General features: G+C 38.1%; 1 protein-coding gene across 4 annotated transcripts; it reads left to right on the top strand.

Annotated features, from left to right (window-relative positions):
* The first annotated feature begins 259 nt into the window (after positions 1-259).
* Positions 260-21382, top strand: LOC135616005 (uncharacterized). Of its 4 annotated transcripts, XM_065115207.1 has the most exons (12): positions 260-497; positions 654-760; positions 1121-1429; positions 1590-1679; positions 4168-4632; positions 4751-4858; positions 5523-5653; positions 5737-5866; positions 15171-15243; positions 15911-16081; positions 16782-19488; positions 20601-21382. In XM_065115207.1, the coding sequence occupies exons 5-9, from the start codon at positions 4249-4251 to the stop codon at positions 15186-15188; spliced, it is 771 nt and encodes a 256-aa protein (XP_064971279.1). In that variant the 5' UTR covers positions 260-497; positions 654-760; positions 1121-1429; positions 1590-1679; positions 4168-4248; the 3' UTR covers positions 15189-15243; positions 15911-16081; positions 16782-19488; positions 20601-21382. The 4 variants fall into 4 exon arrangements, with proteins under 4 accessions (XP_064971279.1, XP_064971280.1, XP_064971277.1 ...); XM_065115208.1 differs by lacking the exon at positions 654-760 and having other exon boundaries at positions 5523-5607; XM_065115205.1 differs by lacking the exon at positions 654-760 and having other exon boundaries at positions 19273-19488.
* Positions 21383-22234: the final 852 nt, after the last annotated feature.

Raw genomic sequence — 22234 nt, 5'->3', positions numbered from 1 at the left:
CCTAAACCCTAAACCCTAAAATTAGGTTTAGATGAAGATCAATCGGTAAGGCATCCTGGACTTCCAAAATCCATCTCATATGAACTATTTTAACTAATCGACAGTCCTTGATTGATCTCTTGTAAGATGAACGGTTATGATCAAAATGAAGCCGGAAGCGTTCTCCTTTTACTGGGCTTTCGTTCGGCTCATTCAACCGGTATCTCAAGCCCAATAACTGTGTGAGAGCCCTTCTTCTGAAGACGCGCGCTTCATTTAGAATTCTCTAGAACGTCTCTCGAGCCCAGAAAACCCCAGTGGCCGGGAAGGTGACCACCCTGGAATGTAGGGGACGAAGAAACCCCCCTCGGAGGAAATCCTAATGCTCGTCTTCTCTCGCCTTACTACCTCGACCTCCTCGTCCTCCTTCGCAACCCTAAGAAGGATGCCTCCTTCCTTGCCGAGATGGCCGTCTTCCTCCGAAGCGCCCCCGCCGCCGCCTTGCAGCCCTCTTTCGAGTACGCTCTCTCCTCACATCCCCGACAGCTTGTCCCTCTTATGACTCAGTGCGCCCTTGTCTCGTGTTTTGACTTTTGGGTCAAAGAACTTGGGTCGGAGATTGATGTTCTTCTTGATGGCTTATTTGATCGGGTTGTTTTCTATTGTTTGCCCAGTTATACCTTGTTCCCTTTTCTCCTTTTGCTGGATGCCTCGGTGCAATGTAGAGAAGAGAAGAAGTTTGACTCGGATGGGGGTTTTGGGAATGGCGGTGCCTCATTAGGTGGGCATGCGATCAGTGATTCTGTGGCAGAAGGGATGCTAATGTGCCTATATTTTCATCTTTTGTTCTTAGTTGCATACATAGAGTCCTTTTGTTTTATTTTTTTTGTTTTCATGCAATTTATGCCCCTATAAATTTGTAATCTAGCAATTAGGCATACATTTCTTTTGAAAATTCTTTTCTTATAGCTAATTTGCATTGGACCATTATGTAGCTTTCATATTTTTTAAATTGAATGAACCAAATGTTGTGACCACCAAAACTATACACACTAAACTTTTTCAGCTTTGCAACTTGATGTTAGTGTTGTTAGTTCCGTTAAAATTTGAATTGAAATAACCTAAAAATGTAATGTTTCAGATGGTTGTGGTGCTAAAGAAAATTACCACTGGAGCTATGCTTTCACATTCTGTGGCATCGGAAGAATTTCGTGAAGGAATAATAAGATGCTTTAGGGTGATGCTTCTCAATTTACAACCTTGCTCTGTTAGTTCGTGTTCATGCAAACAAAGGGTTATCATGCCTACATCCAAATCTATTGATGGTGCTTTTGTGCATCATAATACTCTCTCAAGGGATTGTGTTGAATCACTAGAATGTTTGCTAGCATTTCTCTAATCTCAAAATGCTTCAGCTGCAGTAGGGCATTGGCTATCACTTCTTCTCCAAGTAAGTCGTACGTGCTTTGTTTTTACTCATTTTATTTTATTGTTTCATTGTTTTGGTAGTCTAATTTCAGTTACTTATCTGTGTCACTCTCCGGAGCTGTTTGTTTTAGTTATTTTGATGTAAATAAATGTCCAAAATAATTTCTCTTGTTCTCTTAAAGGCTGCTGAACTTGAGGCACTGAGAGGACACTGTGGAAGTGCAAATCTCCGGAAAGAGGCATTTCTGACCCTTCGAGTCCTTGTTGCCAAGGTATCATGAATATTGATCTCCTATAATATCCTACAAGTGATATTCAAGTTATATATGTTCACGTATATAAATTCTTTGTCACACGTTGTATACTTAATTATGAAGTTTTCACAACCTCTCAAGGCTCAGGTTTGAGTAGACCTAGGTGTTGCTGTAGAGTGTAGACTTTGTGGAATATGAAACATAAGTTAAGATGGTTTTGTTTGACATATGAACTGTTTTAAATTTGACACTTTTGAGTTGGATACATGTAGAGGCATGTATTAAATTTGACATATGAACTGTTTTAAGCTCTTCAATTTACCTTGTATGTGTTACTTTTGGAGGACAGATGCTTGTTCTGTTGCCTTGGAGGTAGCTTATCAGCCTGCTTAAACAGGAGTCTTGATGTAAATGGATAGAACTATGATGATATGTTTAGTGGAGTCATTGACTGTTTACCATATAACTATAAGATATCTCAAATTCTCTTACACCTTCCGTCAATGCCATGATTGGCTAAAATTAGGCGGTCTGGTGCTCCCCTCCCTCAAATTTTATTAACAGCTGCTTTGGATTATTTTTTATTTAATGTTTCTTACATAGCAAGTTGTTGTAACCTACTTAGATGAGATTGCAACAAGAAGCAAGCCCTTGAAGAGCATGTAGCAAAACAGAGGAACATGTTAATAAAAGAAAAAAAAGGAACGTGTTAGTCATTAAATGAAAAAATTGGTCCATTCCCTCATCAATATTTCGTAAGCGAAGTGAGCAGGATCTTTCTTATAAACCCTGCTCATTGCATACTCTGATCGATTGCCGCACAAATAACATTAACTGCTGCTGCTGACTATAGTGATCTTAGGTGTGATTAATGGTTGGGAAGGCCAAAACTGCACCTTATGGGAGTTTGCCATAGTTCCTGCACCTGTTTCTGATCATCCCTGATGCAGCAAGACGTCCCTGACTATAGTGATAAATTGTTACCTGAACTTGGATCTGTAACTTGTGCTCCAATTATTCATGTTGCTCTTAGTCTTCTTTAAAATTTATTAAAACTACTCAGAGAAAAATTCATTTTTTGATCATGTTTTACTTAATTTGATCATCACATGCTTATGGAATCTTTTGGATTGCATGTGCAACTATTAGAAATCAGAAAACCTTCCATATATAGTTTCTTATCTCAATAGCTTTTACCTTCTTTTATTTTTCACATCAGGCTCTAAAATATGAAAAATGGTTTGAACTGGTTAAGAAACTGACTTAACCAGGCTCTAAAATATGATAACTGACTTAATCATTTATTAGGCATAAGTGGGCAGGTCTGGTCAATTTGGGCCTTCTTAGCATGTGAGACCTACCCTTATTGGAGGATAGCTCTTGTTCGACAACATTGGTAGGAATAAAGCCAAAAGTGCCAGCATGAGTCTAAATCGCTTGAAGTCTGACTTTGAGTTATTTGAGTTTTGAAGAGTATATATTTCTATATTTGAAGCAACTGAATAGTGCCAACATGAGTCTATCTTTTTTTACAAAATTTATCTGAATTACCCTGATTTTAGTGGACATTCAATGAGTTCTAAGAGGCTGTAATGCTGTAGCTTAATTGATCATACACATCTCTTCAATAACTGTACTTATTCTGTTGGTTAGTGTTGTTGGAATCGTGTCATAGTTCCTCATTAGGGGGGATTTTTGAGTCTTGACCACTTTATGTCAGGAATTTGAAAGATTTTATTTGAGAGGTGCTGTCAAGTGGTTTATTTTTTCATCGACACCTTTTTTAATTTGTAGTAATAATTGTACTAGTTGAATTTATGTGTTACTGAGTGGAATACCATTTTTTTCTTGTGTATGATGTATCTTTTTAATCATATTTTGTGCAATAGTAATCGTTTTGGAACCAATTACCAAATTCAGCAGACTCATCTCTTATTTATTGCATATTGGGGTTTACCCATCTATGCATGCTGTTGCCACTGCACAAAAGTAGCTAGTTCTTTTCTTTGGGGCAAAATGTCAAAAAGCTATTTGGTGATCATTTTTCAGTTACAAGAACTTGAAATTGATGTGTCATTTCATGCTGGTGTTTGAATTGATTCGTTTCTAGATATTTTCAAATAATCTGTTGGTATTAGTTAAATATATAAAATATATTGTATGCAAACATATTTTGGCTCTCTGTGGTCATTCTTTAAATTTTTAAGCATGATATTTCTTATTGTTATGTTGAACTTTTTAGTCATACATTGGTACTCTCTAGACCTAACACTAGCATGAGCTGTGTGCACTAGTTCACTTTTCTTTATTTCTTATGTTTATGTTTCTCGTCTATGAGGTTATTTTAATATGGTGAAGCAAGTTAGGTACATGATTGATCTAGCCTTGCTCTTTTTGGCAAACCTGTAATTAATTGTCTCCAACATCATAACTGTTCTACATATTCTCATTGTGGAACTGTAATCCTTGATGTTGTTTGTGTTGTTTATGTTGATTGATATCTTAGGTTGGTACTGCTGATGCACTTGCCTTCTTTCTACTGGGCGTTGTAAGCCGTTTTGCAAAGGCCTTATATGTATCAAAAAATATGATTAGTGGTGCTGCTGGAAGCTCTGTAGCCATCGAGCAGGCTATTTGTGGTTTGACTGAGTTCTTGATTATTGTTTTAGATGACAAGGCAAATCTTCACTCCCTTGAGATGCCTGTAAATGATATTGGATCACTTTCACCCATGGAAAATAAATCTACCCAATCTGTCCTAGAGGCTCTTCGTAGTTTACCTTTAAATGGTCATGTTCAGTCAGCAAATATGATTGGAGATTCTTTTAATCAAGCTATCAACGATGATCATAAACGAAAGATAGTTGATCATAGCAATGGCAAAAGAAATTTATTTGTACATCGTTCCAGGGAGTGGATTGATGAAACTTCTTCTAATGTTGATAAATTAATGTCTGCTGCATTTCCACATGTATGTATTATCATCCTCCCTATTATTTGTTTATTTTGTTGTTTTCTTCGAGGTTTCATTGGTAATGGGATCCATTCGTCTCGCCTGTGACAATAAAGTGGTTCATTGTCATTTTCAGCTTTGTATTCATTCTGCAGAAAAGGTCGGAAAAGCACTTGTAGATGGCATACAGGGGCTTCTGTTGAATTGCAGATGCACTTTGCAAAGAAGCAAATTAATGCTTTTGGTGAGTATACTGTCTTAGGTTCAGTTGTTGTGTGTGATCTATTATTATGGAGCAGAGGCATAATGGTTTCTCTCAACTAAAACTTTTCTTATTATGACTTGGTTCAGTATTGACTTTTAATTCTTATATATATATTATTAATTTCCTAGATTGATTATTTTGAAAATCTAACTGCTGTCCTTTCTTTTGTGGCTATTTTATGAATGCTTAAACTGTACAATGTCATGAATTATATTGTTGTTAATAGTCATAACGAGTAAAATTCGGTGGTTCAATTTTAACATTTTATTTGATGATCTTGTTCTATTCTTCTCTTGGATCCTTAATTATGTTAGCACTGCCATTAAACTTATGTGCAATCATGTTAACTTTTATGGTTCATAATTTCATTTAAGTGATAGTTTAGTTGACAGTAGCATTAGAATAATAGTATGTGCAGGTTTGTCTCCTGTTAACTTTGTTATGCTACTCCTGCATTATATTATCACTGCCATTAAACTTACGTGCAATAATGTTAACTTTTATGGTTCATAATTTCATTTAAGTTATAGTTTAGTTGACAGGAGCATTAGAATAATAGTATGTGCAGGTTTGTCTCCTGTTGACATGGCAGTTTGGGTTCAATTTTATTGCTAATTCCTTTTCTTGTATGTAATAATTGCAGGAGTGTTTGTGTGTGCTGGTTTATGACGATGCAGATGTTGTGTCCATGGTAGCACAGGAATCCCTCGAATCTTTATTTGTTTTGGGTGAGAAATTTATAACCAAAAATGAAATTTCTGGTATATTTACGAGGTTTGTTCTCTTATTAGTTAGTTAAGAAAATAGATAATTTTTGTGCTGCTGCAGTGAATCTTACTTTTTCAACTTGTTGGCAGCCTCATCAAAGCGCTTCCATGTGTGGTTCTTGGAAGTGATGAGACAATTGCTTTGTCACATGCTCAGAAACTACTTTCTCTAGTCTATTATGTAGGTCCGGACCTTTTAGTAAATTACCTTCAGTCTCCTGTAAGTATAGATGTTCACAATTTTTTGTTTCCAGAGAATGTATTATGTATTTTCTGTAGTTTATTGGGACCTTCTTATTTGTGTTTTTGACTTCAAAATCCTTTGCATGCATTTATTCTTATAATAAAATTTTCTTTTATTTACATGACATACAGTGCTATTTAACTACTAAACAGTATGTTATGTGTATCTATTCCCTTTTTCTTTCTAATGTTTTTATTTCCTTTTCATGGTTAATAATGAACTTGAAAGAGAGGGCAAATATACTTGTTTCAGCCTTGCGAAGGTAATTTAACCCATTTCTACAAATGGTTTGTAGCTTATCTTTGATTAGTGAGAGTTTCAATTGTTAATTTGTTGTTTGTGAGATATAAATGAATTCTATAGCCCTTTGTTTCAATGATTTCAATAGGCACTCGAGTGCTCGCCTAAGCGCTCGAGCGAGGCGAGGCGAGGCCCGAGCGCCTCGCTTCATTTCCAGGCGATGCACTTCAAAGAGGCATCGTGATAAGACCCTAAAGTCTTATCGTAGGCTCTGATACCAAATGATAAGACCCTAAAGTCTTATCGTAGGCTCTGATACCAAATGATAAGACCCTAAGATCTTATCGTAGAAGAAATGGAAGAAATGAGAATGCTCTGATACCAAATGATAATACCTTAAAGTCTTATCGTAGGCTTTGATACCAAATGGTAAGACAAAGTCTTATCGTGGAAGAAAGGAGAGAAATGGGGATGATAATGATCGCTTCGAGGGGATCGGCCTCCTTGATCACTTCGAGGGGATCGGCCCTCCTTGAACACTTCGAGGGGATCGACCCTCCTTGATCACTTCGAGGGGATCGGCCTCCTAGGGTTTCTCCAAAGACAGAATAGTATTTTTCATATATTACTGAAAAGAAGTAGTTACATCCCTATTTATAGAGTTCCACCCAGAGTTCATCAAGACTTGAACTCTAATAATAAATAAATATTAGATAAACCTCTACTTGACTCTAATTGAACCAAACCGACTCAATAAACAACTGGACTAAACAGACTCAATAAACATTATTCAAAAGCTTATAAAAAGGTTCCTAACAGTTCCTCCCTCTTCAAATCAGCCTTGTCCTCAAGGCTGAGCAGCATCAATCTCTGGGAGCTTCTCTTTCAGCACTTTAGCCATAGACTATCTGCAACGCATCACAACCCGTTGATCAAGTAAGTATGATCTCCACTTTTTGATAGTGTAAGCAACAAGTCGGTCTTTCAATGTAGCAATCGTTGCATGAAACTTCTGGCCCTGTATAATCAATTTTATCTTTGAACCTTTGTTATCACAAGTGAAAATCCGTCCATCAACGATCTTTACTTCGAATCTGTCATAGTCTTCAATGTGGTGGGCCAATCGGTCAATAGTCTCACTGTCCATAAAATTGTTAGTGCTACCAGTATCAATCAAAACTATAACAGGCTGATGTTCCAGAGTTTCGCCAACTTCCATAGTTTGCGAGTTAGAGTAGTCGGCTAATGCATGCATTGTATATATGGTAGGTCCAACATCTTCATTAGAATTTATACCTTCATAATCGGAGTCCACATTCTTAGCTTTCGGTTCCTCTGCAATTGGTTCAATCATCAGAAGTTGCCCTTGTTTACATCGGTGCTCCATACTCCATTTTTCATCATAATACAAACCCCTTGCTGATCTTTCCTTGCTAATTTTTTTCTCATGTAGATTTGCAAATGAGATCGCAGCTATCATAGTACGGGGTTGACGAGCCTTAACTTCACACCGGATCTCTGGAATAAGCCCTTCAATAAATGTATCCAGAAGTTGTCGGTTTGACCAATCTCTAGCTTGATTTGATAATCTTTCAAACCTACTCTGATATTCTAATACTGTAGAAGTTTGATGAATTTTGGCAAGTTGGCAATCAACATTCTCATATTCAGATGGGCCAAAGCGAACAAGAAGCCCTCTTTTGAACTGCTCCCATGAAGGAACTCCGTGGAAAGTTTCATACCAATCGTACCACTGGAGTGCATCTCCCTCGAGCTGGATTGAGGCCACTTCTACCTTGGATTCTTCTGAGGTTCTGTGAAAACGGAAAAAATTTTCTACTTTAGAGATCTAATTGGTCGAATCTCCATCTTTCCATCTTGGAAATTCCATCTTCATGTATGAGTAACTTGTGTCACAATGTTGGGGCCATTTTCCTGTATTTTCAGATCTGTGCAACGTAGAACTTGAGCCCCCATTTTGTTGAAATTTGCTGAGGCTCTTCAGTAGGCTCTTTTTGAAATCATTAAGTGTTTCTTGCAATCGATTCTCAATTCTGATTTCCAATGCTTCCATTTGTGCTTTCACCGAGTTATCAATGGCCATTGCGTAAGACTGCAAATCTGTAATCTCAACTCCTGTTTTTGGTGTCGGGTCAAGGGCATCAACACTATCGATGCGAAGTTGCCGAGGAGGTGGACGCCAAGGGCAGTGCTGCGGTCGCTGCGTTAGAGGAAGAGTAGCTACCCTGTGTTTGTGTCACTGCGTGAGATGAGAGCACCAAGGCTGACAGATGACGGTTGCGACTGTTGTGACCCAAGGAAGCAATCGCCGAGCAGCCGTGTTGAGGCTGCGGTGATGGCAACCGACAACTGCAGCAGCGGAGGCAGAACAAGAGGGAGGTGGCGTTGAAGCGATCGGGGTTGAGACTGCAGTGGTGGCAACCGGTGGCTGCGGCAACGATGCAGAGCAAGGGGGGCTGCAGCAACGGTGCAGATCGAGGGGGTTGAGGTGAAGGCTGCGGTGGCTAGCAACAGCAGTCGTTGCTGGCCGGAGCGCTGCGGCGGCGGTGGAGAAGGAGGCAGCGAGGGTCGTGGCAGGCTGGGCGGCGAGCGGCGTCGTCGCTGGCTGGGCAGCAGTGGCGACGCTGGTGGTAGCCGGCGTTCGCAGCAGCAAGGGGATCCACGATTGCGGCAGCAAGGGGACATGCGACTGCGACGGTGGTAACTGCCCTATTTCGGCCACCACCGATGCAGAGCAAGGGGAAGCAGCGGCTGGGAAGCGAGCGGGAGCAGCGGCTGGGAGGCGAGCGGCGGTCGTTGCATGGGGGAGCAGCGGCTGGAAGGCGAAGGCGACGGCGCTCGAGGCGACGGCGGCGGCTGGAAACAAGGGCAGTAGATGTGAGTTGCCGTGATAGCCCTGTTTCGGTTACAAAAGATGCAGAGCAAGGAGGATCGGCTGTTGGGAGGCGTGCGGCGGTCGTCGCACGGTGGCCCGCAGCGGTGATGGGTTGGCTGGTCGGCGATGGCGCTGGAGGGGAAGAGGAGTGCTGGAGGCGGCGCGGTTGGTGGAGGCGCGGCTGCGATTGACGAGGGGCTGCAGCAACAGAGGAACTCTGTTTCTGCAACCGTTGCAACGAGGGGCTGCGGCAACAGGCGGCTGCGACTGCGACCCAAGGGGGGGGGCATGGCTAGGGTTGCGGTGGAGAGGCAGCGGTGGTGGCGCGGCTGGGAGCAGCGTCACCAACGATCGCCGAGGAGAAGAGTCGAGCGGCTGCGCTGCGACGCAAGGGGAGCAGGGGTGCGTGGCTGCGGTTTCTGCTTCTTCTTCTTCTTTCTTTCTTTCTTTCTTTCTTTCTTTCTTTCTTTCTTTCTTTCTTCGTATTTTTTTTTTTTTGATAGCTTCGTTGCAACGAGAACGTGAAGGATTGCTGCTCTGATACCAAATGATAAGACCCTAAAGTCTTATCGTAGGCTCTGATACCAAATGATAAGACCCTAAAGTCTTATCGTAGGCTCTGATATCAAATGATAAGACCCTAAGGTCTTATCGTGGAAGAAATGGGAGAAAAGGGAATGACAAATGATAAGATCCTAAAGTCTTGTCGTCGAAGAAAGGGGAGAAAAGGGAATGATAATGATCACTTCGAGGGGATCGGCCCTCCTTGATCTCCTCGAAGAGATCAAGGAGGGCCGATCCCCTCGAAGCTATCAAGGAGGGCCGATCCCCTCGAAGAGATCAAGGAGGGCCAGACTTTTGAGTAGAAGAGACTATGCTCTATGGATCTGTTTCGGTGTTGGATGCTGGATCCCCGTGCCAGACTTTTGAGTAGAAGAGACTATGCTCTGATAATATAGACCTTAGGTTGTGCTTGTTAGAATCCTGTAGAAGTTGAACCATTTTGCAATTGCCTTGCCAATATTTTGCCTATTTTCAAACGGACAATTTGATCGTTAGAATTAGGCCAATCTCAGCCCTTGATCGATAACGGTTTAAATCCGACTGTTATCGACTTGTACAGGTTGGTAATGGTCCGATTTTGATCGTTATCGCCCGGTACAAATCCCATATCGCCATATACGAGGTCATGTGATAGTATCGCCCGACAGAGAGCGGTCCACATATCGGTATCCTATCAGACTAGTACATACCGCTCGTACTGGGCAGTATAGGTCGACATGACAAACCCTGAGCTAGAACATAAATAAGATGATTAAAGAAAATAGACCTAAATAACAAAAAATGGTCAAAAGAAAATTAAAGTGGGACTGCAGCCAAGAGTATAGTTTATTGGCAAAACGGAAGCAACAGCAACAACCCTCCTTATTAGTGTACTCAAACAAGTACACTATCTATGAAGCTAACTTGGTGGAACAAGAAAAGTAAAATGCAATTTAGTTTGTGCTAACGTAACAATTATAAATGATAATTTCTCTATAGAGGAAAGAAATAAAATTCAAGGGTTATGGTTTTGCTTCACATATCTTGTTCAAAATCTTTTGCAACCAATTGGCAACATCAAGGATGCTGACTGACATAGTTTGTGACTTGTTCTGTCTTATGGTTACCATACTCATTTAGTGCATGGTTATTAATAATGATCGTATTCTGTATCCTCTATTGTAAGGAACACTAGCCTTGGGGTGTAATGATGAATCTCATGATTTTGTTAAGAGGGTGAATATGAATCTAAATTTTCCACACTTGAGCCTTGAAGTACAGATTTTGCAGTCGCATTAGGAAACCTGAAATTTGAGTTGATGCTTATGACCATGATCTACAGAAAGAAGCTTAAATGATTATGGTTTAAAAGATCAAATAGAATATGCTAATAGCTATTTTGTAGTTTCTGGTTCCACGATAGGGTTTATTGTCATGCACTTACATCAGGCCTATCAGACGTAGACACAATTATGTACCACATTGCGAATTGTCATAGCTCCTGCAGTCATGTGAAACTAACCAATCCAAAAAGCGTCTCATACACACTTGCAAGGAACTGATCCACTGATCTACTGTCTAATTTAACTATGCACACATTGTTAAGATAGTACATCCATTGATGCAATTCCAATTAGGACCCTTTTTCTGAGCTTTTGAATAATGTTTATTGAGTCTGTTTAGTCTAGTTGTTTATTGAGTTGGTTTGGTTCAGTTAGAGTCAAGTAGAGATTTATTTAATATTTATTTATTATTAGAGTTCAAGTCCTGATGAACTTTGGGTGAAACTCTATAAATAGGGATGTAACTGTTTCTTTTCATTAATCTATGAAAAATACTATTCTGTCTTTGGACAAACCCTAGGAGGTCGATCCCCTCGAAGCGATCAAGGAGGGTCGATCCCCTCGAAGCGATCAAGGAGGCCGATCCCCTCGAAGTGATCATTATCATCCCCATTTCTTCCCTTTCTTCGACGATAAGACTTTAGGGTCTTACCATTTGAGGTCGATCCTCTCGAAGCGATCATTATCATCCCCATTTCTCCCCTTTCTTCCACGATAAGACTTTAGGGTCTTATCATTTGATATCAGAGCCTATGATAAGACTTTAGGGTCTTATCATCAATCTTCTGGCCTATTTGCATTTTGGAGCTGACTTAGGATAATTACAGTAGAAAAAAAAAGTTAATACATTTTTTTTAATTCATTTTGTTCCTGTCTCTCACAAAATGAGATGGCATGACCTTCTTTTGCATTTCTGAAGGTAGATGGCATGGCTCATTATTCCATGGCTCAAGCTTGAACCATTTAAGGTTGTTAATGTTTTTGTGATTCAAACCACTTCAACAATATATTTGAAGCATTAATAGATTTCTATTTTTTTTATAAGTATTTCCTTATTGGTTTGTGTGTATCACACAATTACCTTTTCTTGTACTAAAACTCAGGACATTGCCCTCAGATCCATTGCATCCCTCAGGTTTCAAATGTATTCTGTTGTTTATCGATTTGTTTCTACTGTGTAATAACTTTCTCCTTGTACTAAAACTTGTCATTTGCCACCTTAGCTCTGATTCTTCCTTCCTGAGAGGTATTGCCAGAAAATATTTTGGTTCATAAGAGCATAGCTGCAACCATTATGATAGATGTTTTACATAAATTTTAGGTGCCTTGCTTTTTAATATTAGGTCAGTGGCTTTTACAGAGGTGGACTTCTTGATTTTGAGTTGGGTTTTGTTGCTGATTCCAGTTTGGTAGGAAATAGTCTTGATAGTTCATATATTATGGTCTTCAAAAGGTTATATTATTACCCTTGGTGTGGCAAATGTGTATGTGCATGATTTAGGCTGAGATCCTTCCATGAGTAATAGAGCACTCAATTTAAGCAATGGGTAAGGTGGATGATGCAGGATGAGTTCATATTAGTCTTATTTTGACAATCTTAAATCTGAATCTGAAATCCTCTCATGTCTAGGTTTAAGGTTTTTTATATAATAATATTTGTATTTTTGAATAATTTATGTTATTTTTGAAGTGTTATTAGAATGCAATTTTGAGTTACTTAATGATAAGAATACCTTCACCTTTTTTGTTTCACTTTCATCAAACTCGTGATGGAATTCTGTTTAGTATGGGATTTGAAAACATTATGTATTGTGGACTTTCTCAATTCTTCCCCAAACTCTTGTTTTGAAGTATATTTGTTTGTTAAATCTATTTATTCATTATAGAGCTTTTTTAAAGACATCCATTGGTTTCTATACGAAATTCTTTATGTTTGACAAAGTGATCTAAGACAATACATAAATTGTTATGTTATAGCTCATTCTATCAAACATTGTTCTATCATCTTTATATTTTTACATCTCATCTTATATATATTTTTAACAACTATATGGAAGACATGATCCTCTGTTCCCAAGATGTGATTCTTCTTTAACTTTCTTGTCACTTCTCCAACTCCTTATATTATGACATTTGTATACCATGCTGTCATCTTATTTTACAAAGAAGCCATAAGGACAAAAAAGACACATCGATAAGTAGCATATTTATTTCTCCCACATCCTAACATAAGCATTAGGGTTATTTTTCCAAACATAACTGTGGTTAATTCTAAAATGTTTTTAGTAGTAAGGCTAATATGTATCATATACTTTACAGTGGTGTATACTTGGAACTTTGGGAGTCTCAAGTATTTGTTGTTGATTCCTTGATGTTACAAACTTCAAGTGTAAATACAGCAGCATTACTGTATTCTCAGATGTGGTTGACCATGTGGTGAACTTATTGATTAAGACAATACCATTGATCAGTGATTTCAATAGGCGCTCGCGCGCTCCCCTAGGAGCTCGGGCGAGACGAGGGGAGGCCCGAGTGCCACGCTTCATGTCCAGGTGCCTCGCTTCAAAGAGGCGCCGCTTGGGCACTCACCCGAGCCCAGGCGCCGGGTGCTTCGGGAGAGCGCCTAGGTTAAACCAAGCGATCGAACCAGATTTTTAGGTCTGGTTGGTCTCCGGTGCTTTAGTTGGTTCAATCGAACCAACTAAATCACCGATATCAGGCTCCCTCTCGTGATTTCCCCGACTCGCGATTTTGTCGGTTGTCGCTGCTCGCTGTTGTCGCTGTTGTTGTAGAGAGCAACGACAACTAACACTCGCGATTTTGTCGTTGAGATTTCTTCTCTGTTGTCGCTGCTCTCTACTGCCGATGCCACTATCGCTGCTCGCTGCTACTATCGCTACTCGCTGCTGCCACAATCACTGCTCGTCGTTGCCACAATCGCTGCTCGCTACTGCTGTCGTCGCTCGTTGCAGCTGTCGCCACTCCCGCTGTCGCTCATAGCTCCCGCTCCCACTCCCACTCCCGCTATCGTCGTCGCTCACCGCTCCCGCTCCAGCTACGACTGTCACTTGCTACCGCTACTGCTACCGCTACCGTTATCGTTGCCTCAGCCTCGGTCTTCTCACACTCTTCTCACTATACTGTTAACAGTATATTAACAGTATACTGCTAATTGTATACTAATAATAGTATTTTTATTTATTAGATTAATAATATATTCTTTTGATTTTAATACTATTAATTTTATTTATTTAATGCTATATTTTTTATTTAAAAAATAAAAAAATATACTATTATGGTTTATTTATTTATTGTGATATTGTACTTGATTTTCTTAATTTAATAGTATATTTTTAATTTAAATAGTTATATTTATTAATTATATTATATATTTTTATATTTTAGTGCCTTGCTTCGCTCGGGCAGCGCCTAGCGCCTTGGGTGTTTTTGGACCTTAGCGCATTTTGGCACCTAGCGTTTTTTAAATCATTGCCATTGATACAATACCTTAAATCAGCATGGTCAGACTACAATTGCTTCGGAAAATATCAAGCCAACCCTAAATAGTTGGAATATTATGGCTTGTTTTTGTACTTGTGGATTGTTGTACTTGTGTGGTAATCAAGGATTTTACAGCAAAATGTGGATACAAGAATCTTGGTTTAATGAGATTAATAGTGCAGTAACTTTCTATCAGATGCAATCTTGAGATTGCACCAAGGTTCGCAATACCGTACCGTACTAGTATTTCGACCTGGGCTTTGTACCGGTACGGTACGGTATACCGAGCGGTACACCCAGGTGTACCGAGCGGTACACCCAAGTGTGCTGAGTAATGTAGCACTGCTATAGTGCTACAGTGCACTCGGACCGGTAACAGGTGGTCCGCGTACCGACAACCTGTCGGACCGGTACGTACCGCCCATACCGGGCGGTACGGTTCGGTACGGCAGACCCTGGATTGCACATCCTAAAATTTGGTGTATATGTTTGAACTTTTCTCATGCGTGTTTAGCAATTTGTTCTCATCTGTTTTCTACTGCATGGGTGGATTTATTTGCTTGATATCTGCTGATTTATTTTGTTTCATTCTTTCCTTTGATTTACTGCTGGGGTTTTAAAATGGTGTCTCTAACCATTTTAGGTGTATTTCTTCTTAAAATTATATATAAGATGAGTAATTTGAAAAGTCAATTTATTTATCAGTTACTGCCAATACTCTTTTCTTCCTCTAAATTGGTTTGGTCAATTGCCACAGATGCGAGCTGTATCCTGAGTTAGAGGTCCTTGGTAGGCATCAACACCCAAATTTAACTATTCCATTTCTAAAGGTAAAAACATTTCTTTTCCAGCCTTCATTTTTTTATCTTTTTAAATTTCAGCTCTTCTACACATGGACATAGAATTAAGTTCTAGGTTTCACTAACGAGTGACCATGTTACATGAATTGTGTCCTGATTTATTTTAGACTAGTTTCTACAGCATCTTGCTGTCACATATCCTTGTTCTTATCTGATGATGGAATTCATTTGATATGTGTATCTGTATCTTTGACATAAACATATATGATTATCCTGCTTGACAAAATAAATTTCAATCTGCATAAAGCTGATGTCAACATTTTGGCAGGTTCAAAGATTTTAGGTGTATATAGGTACAAACTAAAATTTATTGGACCTGTATAATGTATATCATTCTATCCCTTGTTATATCAAGAAGAACTATGGTTGGCATTCCAAAGTATTTAGAATTGTGGTTAACTCTTCTTGTATCAGAGTTATGTTTCCTTTTTGTTGTATGTTTAATATAATGAATATAAATCTCTTTTGCTTGGAGAAAAAAAATCTTTTTTTTTTATCTTGTTCTATTATTATATTCTTCTTTCTTGTTTTATCTTGTTCTATTATTTCATTCTTAATCCTAAAGTTTGAAGATGTTACAAGCAGATTTTCTTATTTGTATTTTGAGCTTGCTGATTGTTAACATTCTTGTGTCTAGGCTGTGGGTGAAATTGCAAAGGCATCACAAACTGAAGCATCTTCTTTGCCAGATCAGACTGAAATATTTAGTGCACACGTCAGCTCCAAGATTCTTATGATACAAAAATGGATTAATGAGAATCATGTGGATAGTAGCTCCTTCTCCATGTGTACCAAATCCCAGGCTTAGGTAATTCTGATTTGTACTATAAGGATTCTGGTCTTCTGTTTCAGCTTTGATTAGTACTGTTGAATGATTGGCACATGACCATGAAATCTGCCAAATTATGTTTCATTGAATTTTGTGAGTATTAATTTAAGAAATTGCTTTTATTTGTAAAATTGTACTCTATTAATTTAAGAATTTTGTGAGTATTAATTTTGTGATTAGGCAATGATTTTACTGTATATTGCTTTTATTGTAAAATTGTACTAAAAATTCCTACATTACTGTGATCTTCGCCCAGACAGATATCTCATATTTCAAATTGTACTATTTAGTATATCTGATATCATGATGAAATATGACTAAGAGTGTAGAAGTTTAGTTGCTTTCACATGTGATTGCCATATTTAACTAACAAACTAAGCACTTTGATCATAAAATTTTATACACTCCCCCAGTGAAAGAACACTTTTCTAAAAACAAAGAATTAGTTCTCTTTGAAGATGCGAAAGTGGAGACAGATTAAATAGTTATCTTCTGTGGTTTAGCAGGCTTCCAGTGCTATTTTTTTCTCATTTCTTTGTTTCAATTGGTATATTGTTATTATGATATTTTTAATCTAGTGTTTGAATATTTTATGTAGTCTTTCAAGGTTCTCTTTGTTCAATGCAAGTGCTATTTGGAATAATTTCCCATTGCCTTTTTGTTCTAATTTGACAACCAGAAATTGGATCTGTCAATTTTGATGATGTTAGTCTTCACTTGGAATATTGGGAGGAATTATTGTTTAAGTTTAATGAGATGAAAAGATACAGAAGAATTGTTGGATCTCTTGTTGGATCATGCTTAAAAGCTGCATCACCACTTGTTTCTTCACAGAGAATCAGCTTGTCTGGTGTCTCTGGACATTTATTGATGTACTTGCTTGATATGTTTGTTGATAAAACATTTTTGGCCAAATGAATCTCTTTCTAATTCTCATTCTGCTGTTGCAAATACTGTTTGGTGTTTAATTGTCAGAAGGCAGCTCAATGCACAGGGGCACCCATTAATGCAGGTCTGGGAAGGGTCAATTATGCAGTTCTTTCTTTCAGTCAGGGAGAATTAAATTTAGTCTTTCTCAATTTAAGTTTCTACTATATAAAGGGAAAACACAAATTAAGCTCAGCCATTTCAGTATTTATTGTGATGTGAGGAAACCTCTTAGTTACCTGTGTTTAAAGTGAAACCTTACAAGTGACTTTAAAGAAAAAAAAATCTGGATTGAAAATAAGAAAAGAACAAAGGACAGCACATGTTGCTTCACAAGTAGGATACCTTTTCATGTTGATGACCCTTTTCGATTGTTTAGCATTTCTTTGTTTGATAGCAGTATTTTCAAACTAATGGGGCTATGTAATTTTAGTGGAAAATTAATTGATTACTTATTCATAAACGGCAACTTGGATTTCTGAAATTTTTTGACGTGAGGATACTTGGGTAGATGGCTTACCATTATGTACCTATCAGATACCTTATTCATTAGATAATTTTTTGGTACAAGTGATCTGTGCTTAGTCTGTGAATTCAAAATTTTTTACTACCATTCATACGCATTATGCTTTTCATGGAGTGTATTTTGCAAATGGTTCTTCTTACGAATGACAAGCTATTAATGATGGATAGAATGATTACTGGCTACATAATGTAGTTTGCTTGTCATTTGCAAGGTTATAAAGTTGGACAAATTTTGAAGTCTATGTTTACCTAAAATCCAATGATTACAAACTAGAAATTATTTAAGCAATAGGAACATGTACATTGCCATGCAGATTTTCGATTATGTAGGTCCAAATGAAGGTTTTTTAAAGCTTTATTTTCATTTGGATCTGTTATTTTAGATGTTTATTTTTGAAGAAAGTTCATTTGGCTCTGCTATAATAGTCGTTTATTCTGTGACTTGTTCTGGATTATTGTAACAGGGAAGCCATTGTTTCGCTAAGTGAAAGGCTTGCATTTACCATCTCTTTGTTCTTTATATAACTATATGCTTGTCAAGGATTTTAAGATGTCGACCATTTGGAGATGTTACTGTATTATTTCCCTAAATCATGTGTTTCATTGTGGCTTTCAGTTTCTAGAAGTGCCACTTTTATTGGGGTAGCAACCATGAAAAGTCAGAACATGTTCTGAATGTTGTTATATGGTTCAATTGGGAAAATGAACTGTTCTGAGTATGATTTCAAGTTTGTCATAATTTCCTTGGTGTAGGATACTTTGGGTCATGGGTACAATCCAAGCATGGGCCATGCTGCTTGGTTTTTGGTATGTGGGGGTAGGGATAATGTTGACTTTTTTGGATTAGTTCCTGATAGTTCTGTTGCTTTTCGGTCGTGTTCACTTAGTTAGTTGGGGTAAGACATCTTGATCTTTTCACAGCATTTAACTAAATGCTTTTTTTCCCAAAAAAAGGTAAGAGACATGAAAACTTGATGGTTCTTAATTTTTGTTGATTTAACCCTTTTTTTAATGGATTTGAAGTGTAATATATCATATGAATTCCATTTTTGCTTAGATGTTCTCTATTTATAAAGCCGAATAAAACTTTGAGATTGGATTTTTAATTTGTTTATCTTGTCGTGTATGATGGCAACCTGGAAAATACAGTATTGCAAAACAGATCAACAACCTGCATCATAATTTCAAGTAGTATGATCAAAGTAAATAGACAGCAACTTCTTGTTGGTTTGTCTTTTTCTCAACACTCCTTTTCTCTTTCTGGAATAATGTTGTATTTTGCAGAGAACAAAATTTCACATTTATTCCCAAGGTCTCAGTCCGTTGTCTTATTACTTTTAAGCAAGTCATTTAGGACTATCAGTTTAGCAGATTCTGCCTGTAAATTGCTGCCCTAAAAAGGTGTTACTGGTTAGACTGTTGCAACAAAGCAAATGTTAATTGAAGTCTTGGTTTCTGTGCCAAAATCAGTTGCTATGGTAGGAAATGTGAACCCTCTTCTCCATATTATTATTGGTTATGTTTGACAATTGTGTGTTGGTTTTGAACCATTGCATAATATGTTTTCTTTGTTCAACTAAATAAAATAATTAGATGTATACTTTTGTTAGGGGCTTGAGTGGTAAATATCTTATTGGAAAATAGTAAAACAAAATCTTTCTTGTTATTCTCCGTAGATTTCAGTTGTTTGTACTTTAGAGTAAGGCATTTTTTTGTAGGATGTTTCTGTATCTCTTGCAAAAGTGGAGGAAGCTTATAAGCACGAGAAACAAACCAAAGCAGCAATCTGGGAAGCAGTTCAGTTGCTATCACTAAATGATCTGAAAGATGGGATGGAGGCTGCAGATGAGGAAGCTGACGAGAACAGAGTGCTTCCAGCAATGAACATAATCTGGCCTTATTTGATTCTTTGCCTTAAAAATAAGGTTTCAGTGGTATGATAGATTTTTTTTTTGCTAATTTAGTAAATCTCTTTGGTCTTTTTTCCGTTAACATTTAGCCTATTCTGCGACATCGTACTTTGCTCGATTGTCTGATTTATGCTGAAGCTTCATATATATTTCTCATGTCTTGGGAATGGGAATGGAGTGGTTGATAAGAAATTAAAAAAGAAAAGACAGAGGAGAATAATGATAATATTTAACAATGAGCTCAAGTACCATAGGATCAAACGCATACTAGTCTTGAGTGTAGAGATAGACATTTTATCTAATCCTTCTTGCTTTATTTGATAATGAAGTTGTAACAATTGTTAATGCTTGGCAGCTCCAATAACACCATATTTTGTTTGATGTTTTAGTGGATTATGTATGGTTATGCATATAGGACAATAGGGGGGTTTGGAGCTTTAGGGCTTATGTAATGAGAGAGTTAAGAGGTAGGATAATTGGGGGAGAAATAAGATAGATATTAGGTGGATATCTTGGATTCACTCAAGTCTACCAAACTCACTTCATGGGAAGATTGTTGACATCACATCACACTGTATTGTGGTCACAAGAAATTAAATCAAGTTAGTACAATCATAGGATACATGCTCATAAAAACTATAAGTATTTTAAAAATGTTAAGAAATTAAATGGTTGTTCTGAAAGTTTGGTGTCAGAAGGTGTTGATTTGGTTTTGAAACTTTGCCCAATTGCAAAAAAATAAAAAATAAAAATATTTGGGCTACTGATAGGCCATGCCAATGTGTATTGTGTATTGTGTCTTATGCGGTGGTGTTGGAGCATTTGATACATATATGAATATGGAGTGTTGGTACTTCCAAGTTGAAAAGCCTTGACATGTGGCTCCATGTTAGTTTGGACTTTTAGTAACCATTAAAGAATTTATGCTATTTGGGTTCAAATATTGTCTTCTGATGTTTCTAACTTGCTGTATTTAGCCATTAAAGGACTTTTAATATTTTGTCTTCTGATTATGCAGTGATGTTTCTACCTTGCTGTATTCCCAGTTAAAGGATTTATGCTGTATTCCCAGTTGAAAAGCCTTGGCATGTGGCTGCATTAGTTACAGCTTTGATTTTTCTTTTATTCTTTTTCAGGTTGTGATCAGGAAATGCTTGAATATGCTGCATAAAGCAGTTCAAATTGGTGGCGGGGACTTTTTTGTTCCCCGGTTTCAGAATGATGGGCATACTATATGGAAGTTGCTTACTTCATCCCCATTTCGAAGGAAACCAATGCTATCAAATGAGGAAAGAATTCTTCTCCCTTACCGAAGTAATTCTATCACACTTCAGAAGAACCTATGGCTGAAGTCTCCAGCCAAAAATTCCAGTCTGCAGTATTGGACATGATTACCATGATATGTTCGGACAAGAGGACTAGTTCAGCATTACAGACAGTCCTGAAGAAGGTTAGTGGTATTGTCGTAGGTATTGCTTGCAGTAGCATGGCAGGTCTCAAAGATGCATCTCTAAGGGCATTATCAGGACTTGCTTGCTTTGATTCAGACCTTACCTGGCTTCTGCTTGCGGACGTCTACTATTCCCTGAATAGAAGGGGGATGTTATCCTTCCACCATGTCGAGATCTGGCGGGGATTTCTGAGCTGCTTCCTGCCGCATCATCCAAAAAGGAATATTTGTTTGTGAATTATGCAGGAGAAGATTTACTCTGTAAATTTGTGGGAGATGTTAAGAATCATTGAGAATGTAAAAGGGCATTAGATGTCACTTTGCACATGGTAGTTATAAGATTATGTTACATGCGGAGGCTTTTAGTGCACGTTTCCCAAATGTTCGAGGCAATGTTTTCAAAGGGCATTTTCCTTTTCTAGCAAGGCAAGTTTGGGTGACTTTTCTTTAGTGAGATAATTTCTTATATATTCTGTCTCATGGTGTTAAATGATTTCATTTGTATGATGTTCATGAAACTCTGAAATCTACTCAAATGTTTGGTTATCATACCATTAATATTGTGTGATTCCTCTTGTTATCCCCAATCGTGTTAAACAGTAGGAAACAGTAGGTGTACGCCTGGAGCATAGGGTTTCAAGCGGGCGCGATTGTACCTAAAAGCCGAAGGGATGTAGATTGCTTGTCTTCACCATCAAATCAAAGAGGTAGTAGTATCATACGAAGAACAGACAAGTAACCGCTAATTGGTAGCTGAACACAGTGCCGATGAGAACACACGGGATGATCATCAGCGTTTCAATACTATTGATTGATGAGTACAAGTTTATCCAGGTACCTCTGGTTGACATAGGAGACTTGATATGGGGAGACTACACAGATTGTTTTGTTGGAAATCATTTTATTAGTGATGACTCGGTTCGAGATGATCGGATAGGTGGATTGGGATCTTTCTCGTTGTAAGATTCCTCCCTGAGGCTAGGTCATTCAGGTGTTTTCGAGCGATCGACGACATTGGAGGTTGTCTGACGTTGTTCCTCCGATGTTTAAGTTAGCAAAAAGGAGAGACATTTTAAACGAGTAGTTTATTTGTTTTAGGGTAATTATTATGAATGTGACTACTGTTATTATTTTTTTAGCGATTGCACGTGACCATATTGGCGCGAATGGTACTGAAGGCATCTCGTATATTACATGTCGCTGTAGAGGGTAACGCGGTCAATTCATAGCGATGCCGTTACGCCACGTTGCCTGACAGTGATTCCGTGTTCGTGATGTCGTTATGGAAACGGAGGAGATCGTATTCCGTTAACGGATCGT

This window comes from Musa acuminata, chromosome BXJ2-6 (genome assembly GCF_036884655.1).
Source record: "Musa acuminata AAA Group cultivar baxijiao chromosome BXJ2-6, Cavendish_Baxijiao_AAA, whole genome shotgun sequence".
NCBI classification, from domain to species: domain Eukaryota; kingdom Viridiplantae; phylum Streptophyta; class Magnoliopsida; order Zingiberales; family Musaceae; genus Musa; species Musa acuminata.
This window is presented reverse-complemented; position numbering and strand designations above follow the sequence as displayed.

Coding starts and splice junctions, on each gene's coding strand:
- LOC135616005 (XM_065115205.1), top strand. CDS start 4,249: ATGATTAGTGGTGCTGCTGGAAGCTCTGTAGCCATCGAGCAGGCTATT. Junction 4,633..4,750: donor TGTCTGCTGCATTTCCACAT/GTATGTATTATC, acceptor TGTCATTTTCAG/CTTTGTATTCATTCTGCAGA. Junction 5,654..5,736: donor ATTTCTGGTATATTTACGAG/GTTTGTTCTCTT, acceptor ACTTGTTGGCAG/CCTCATCAAAGCGCTTCCAT.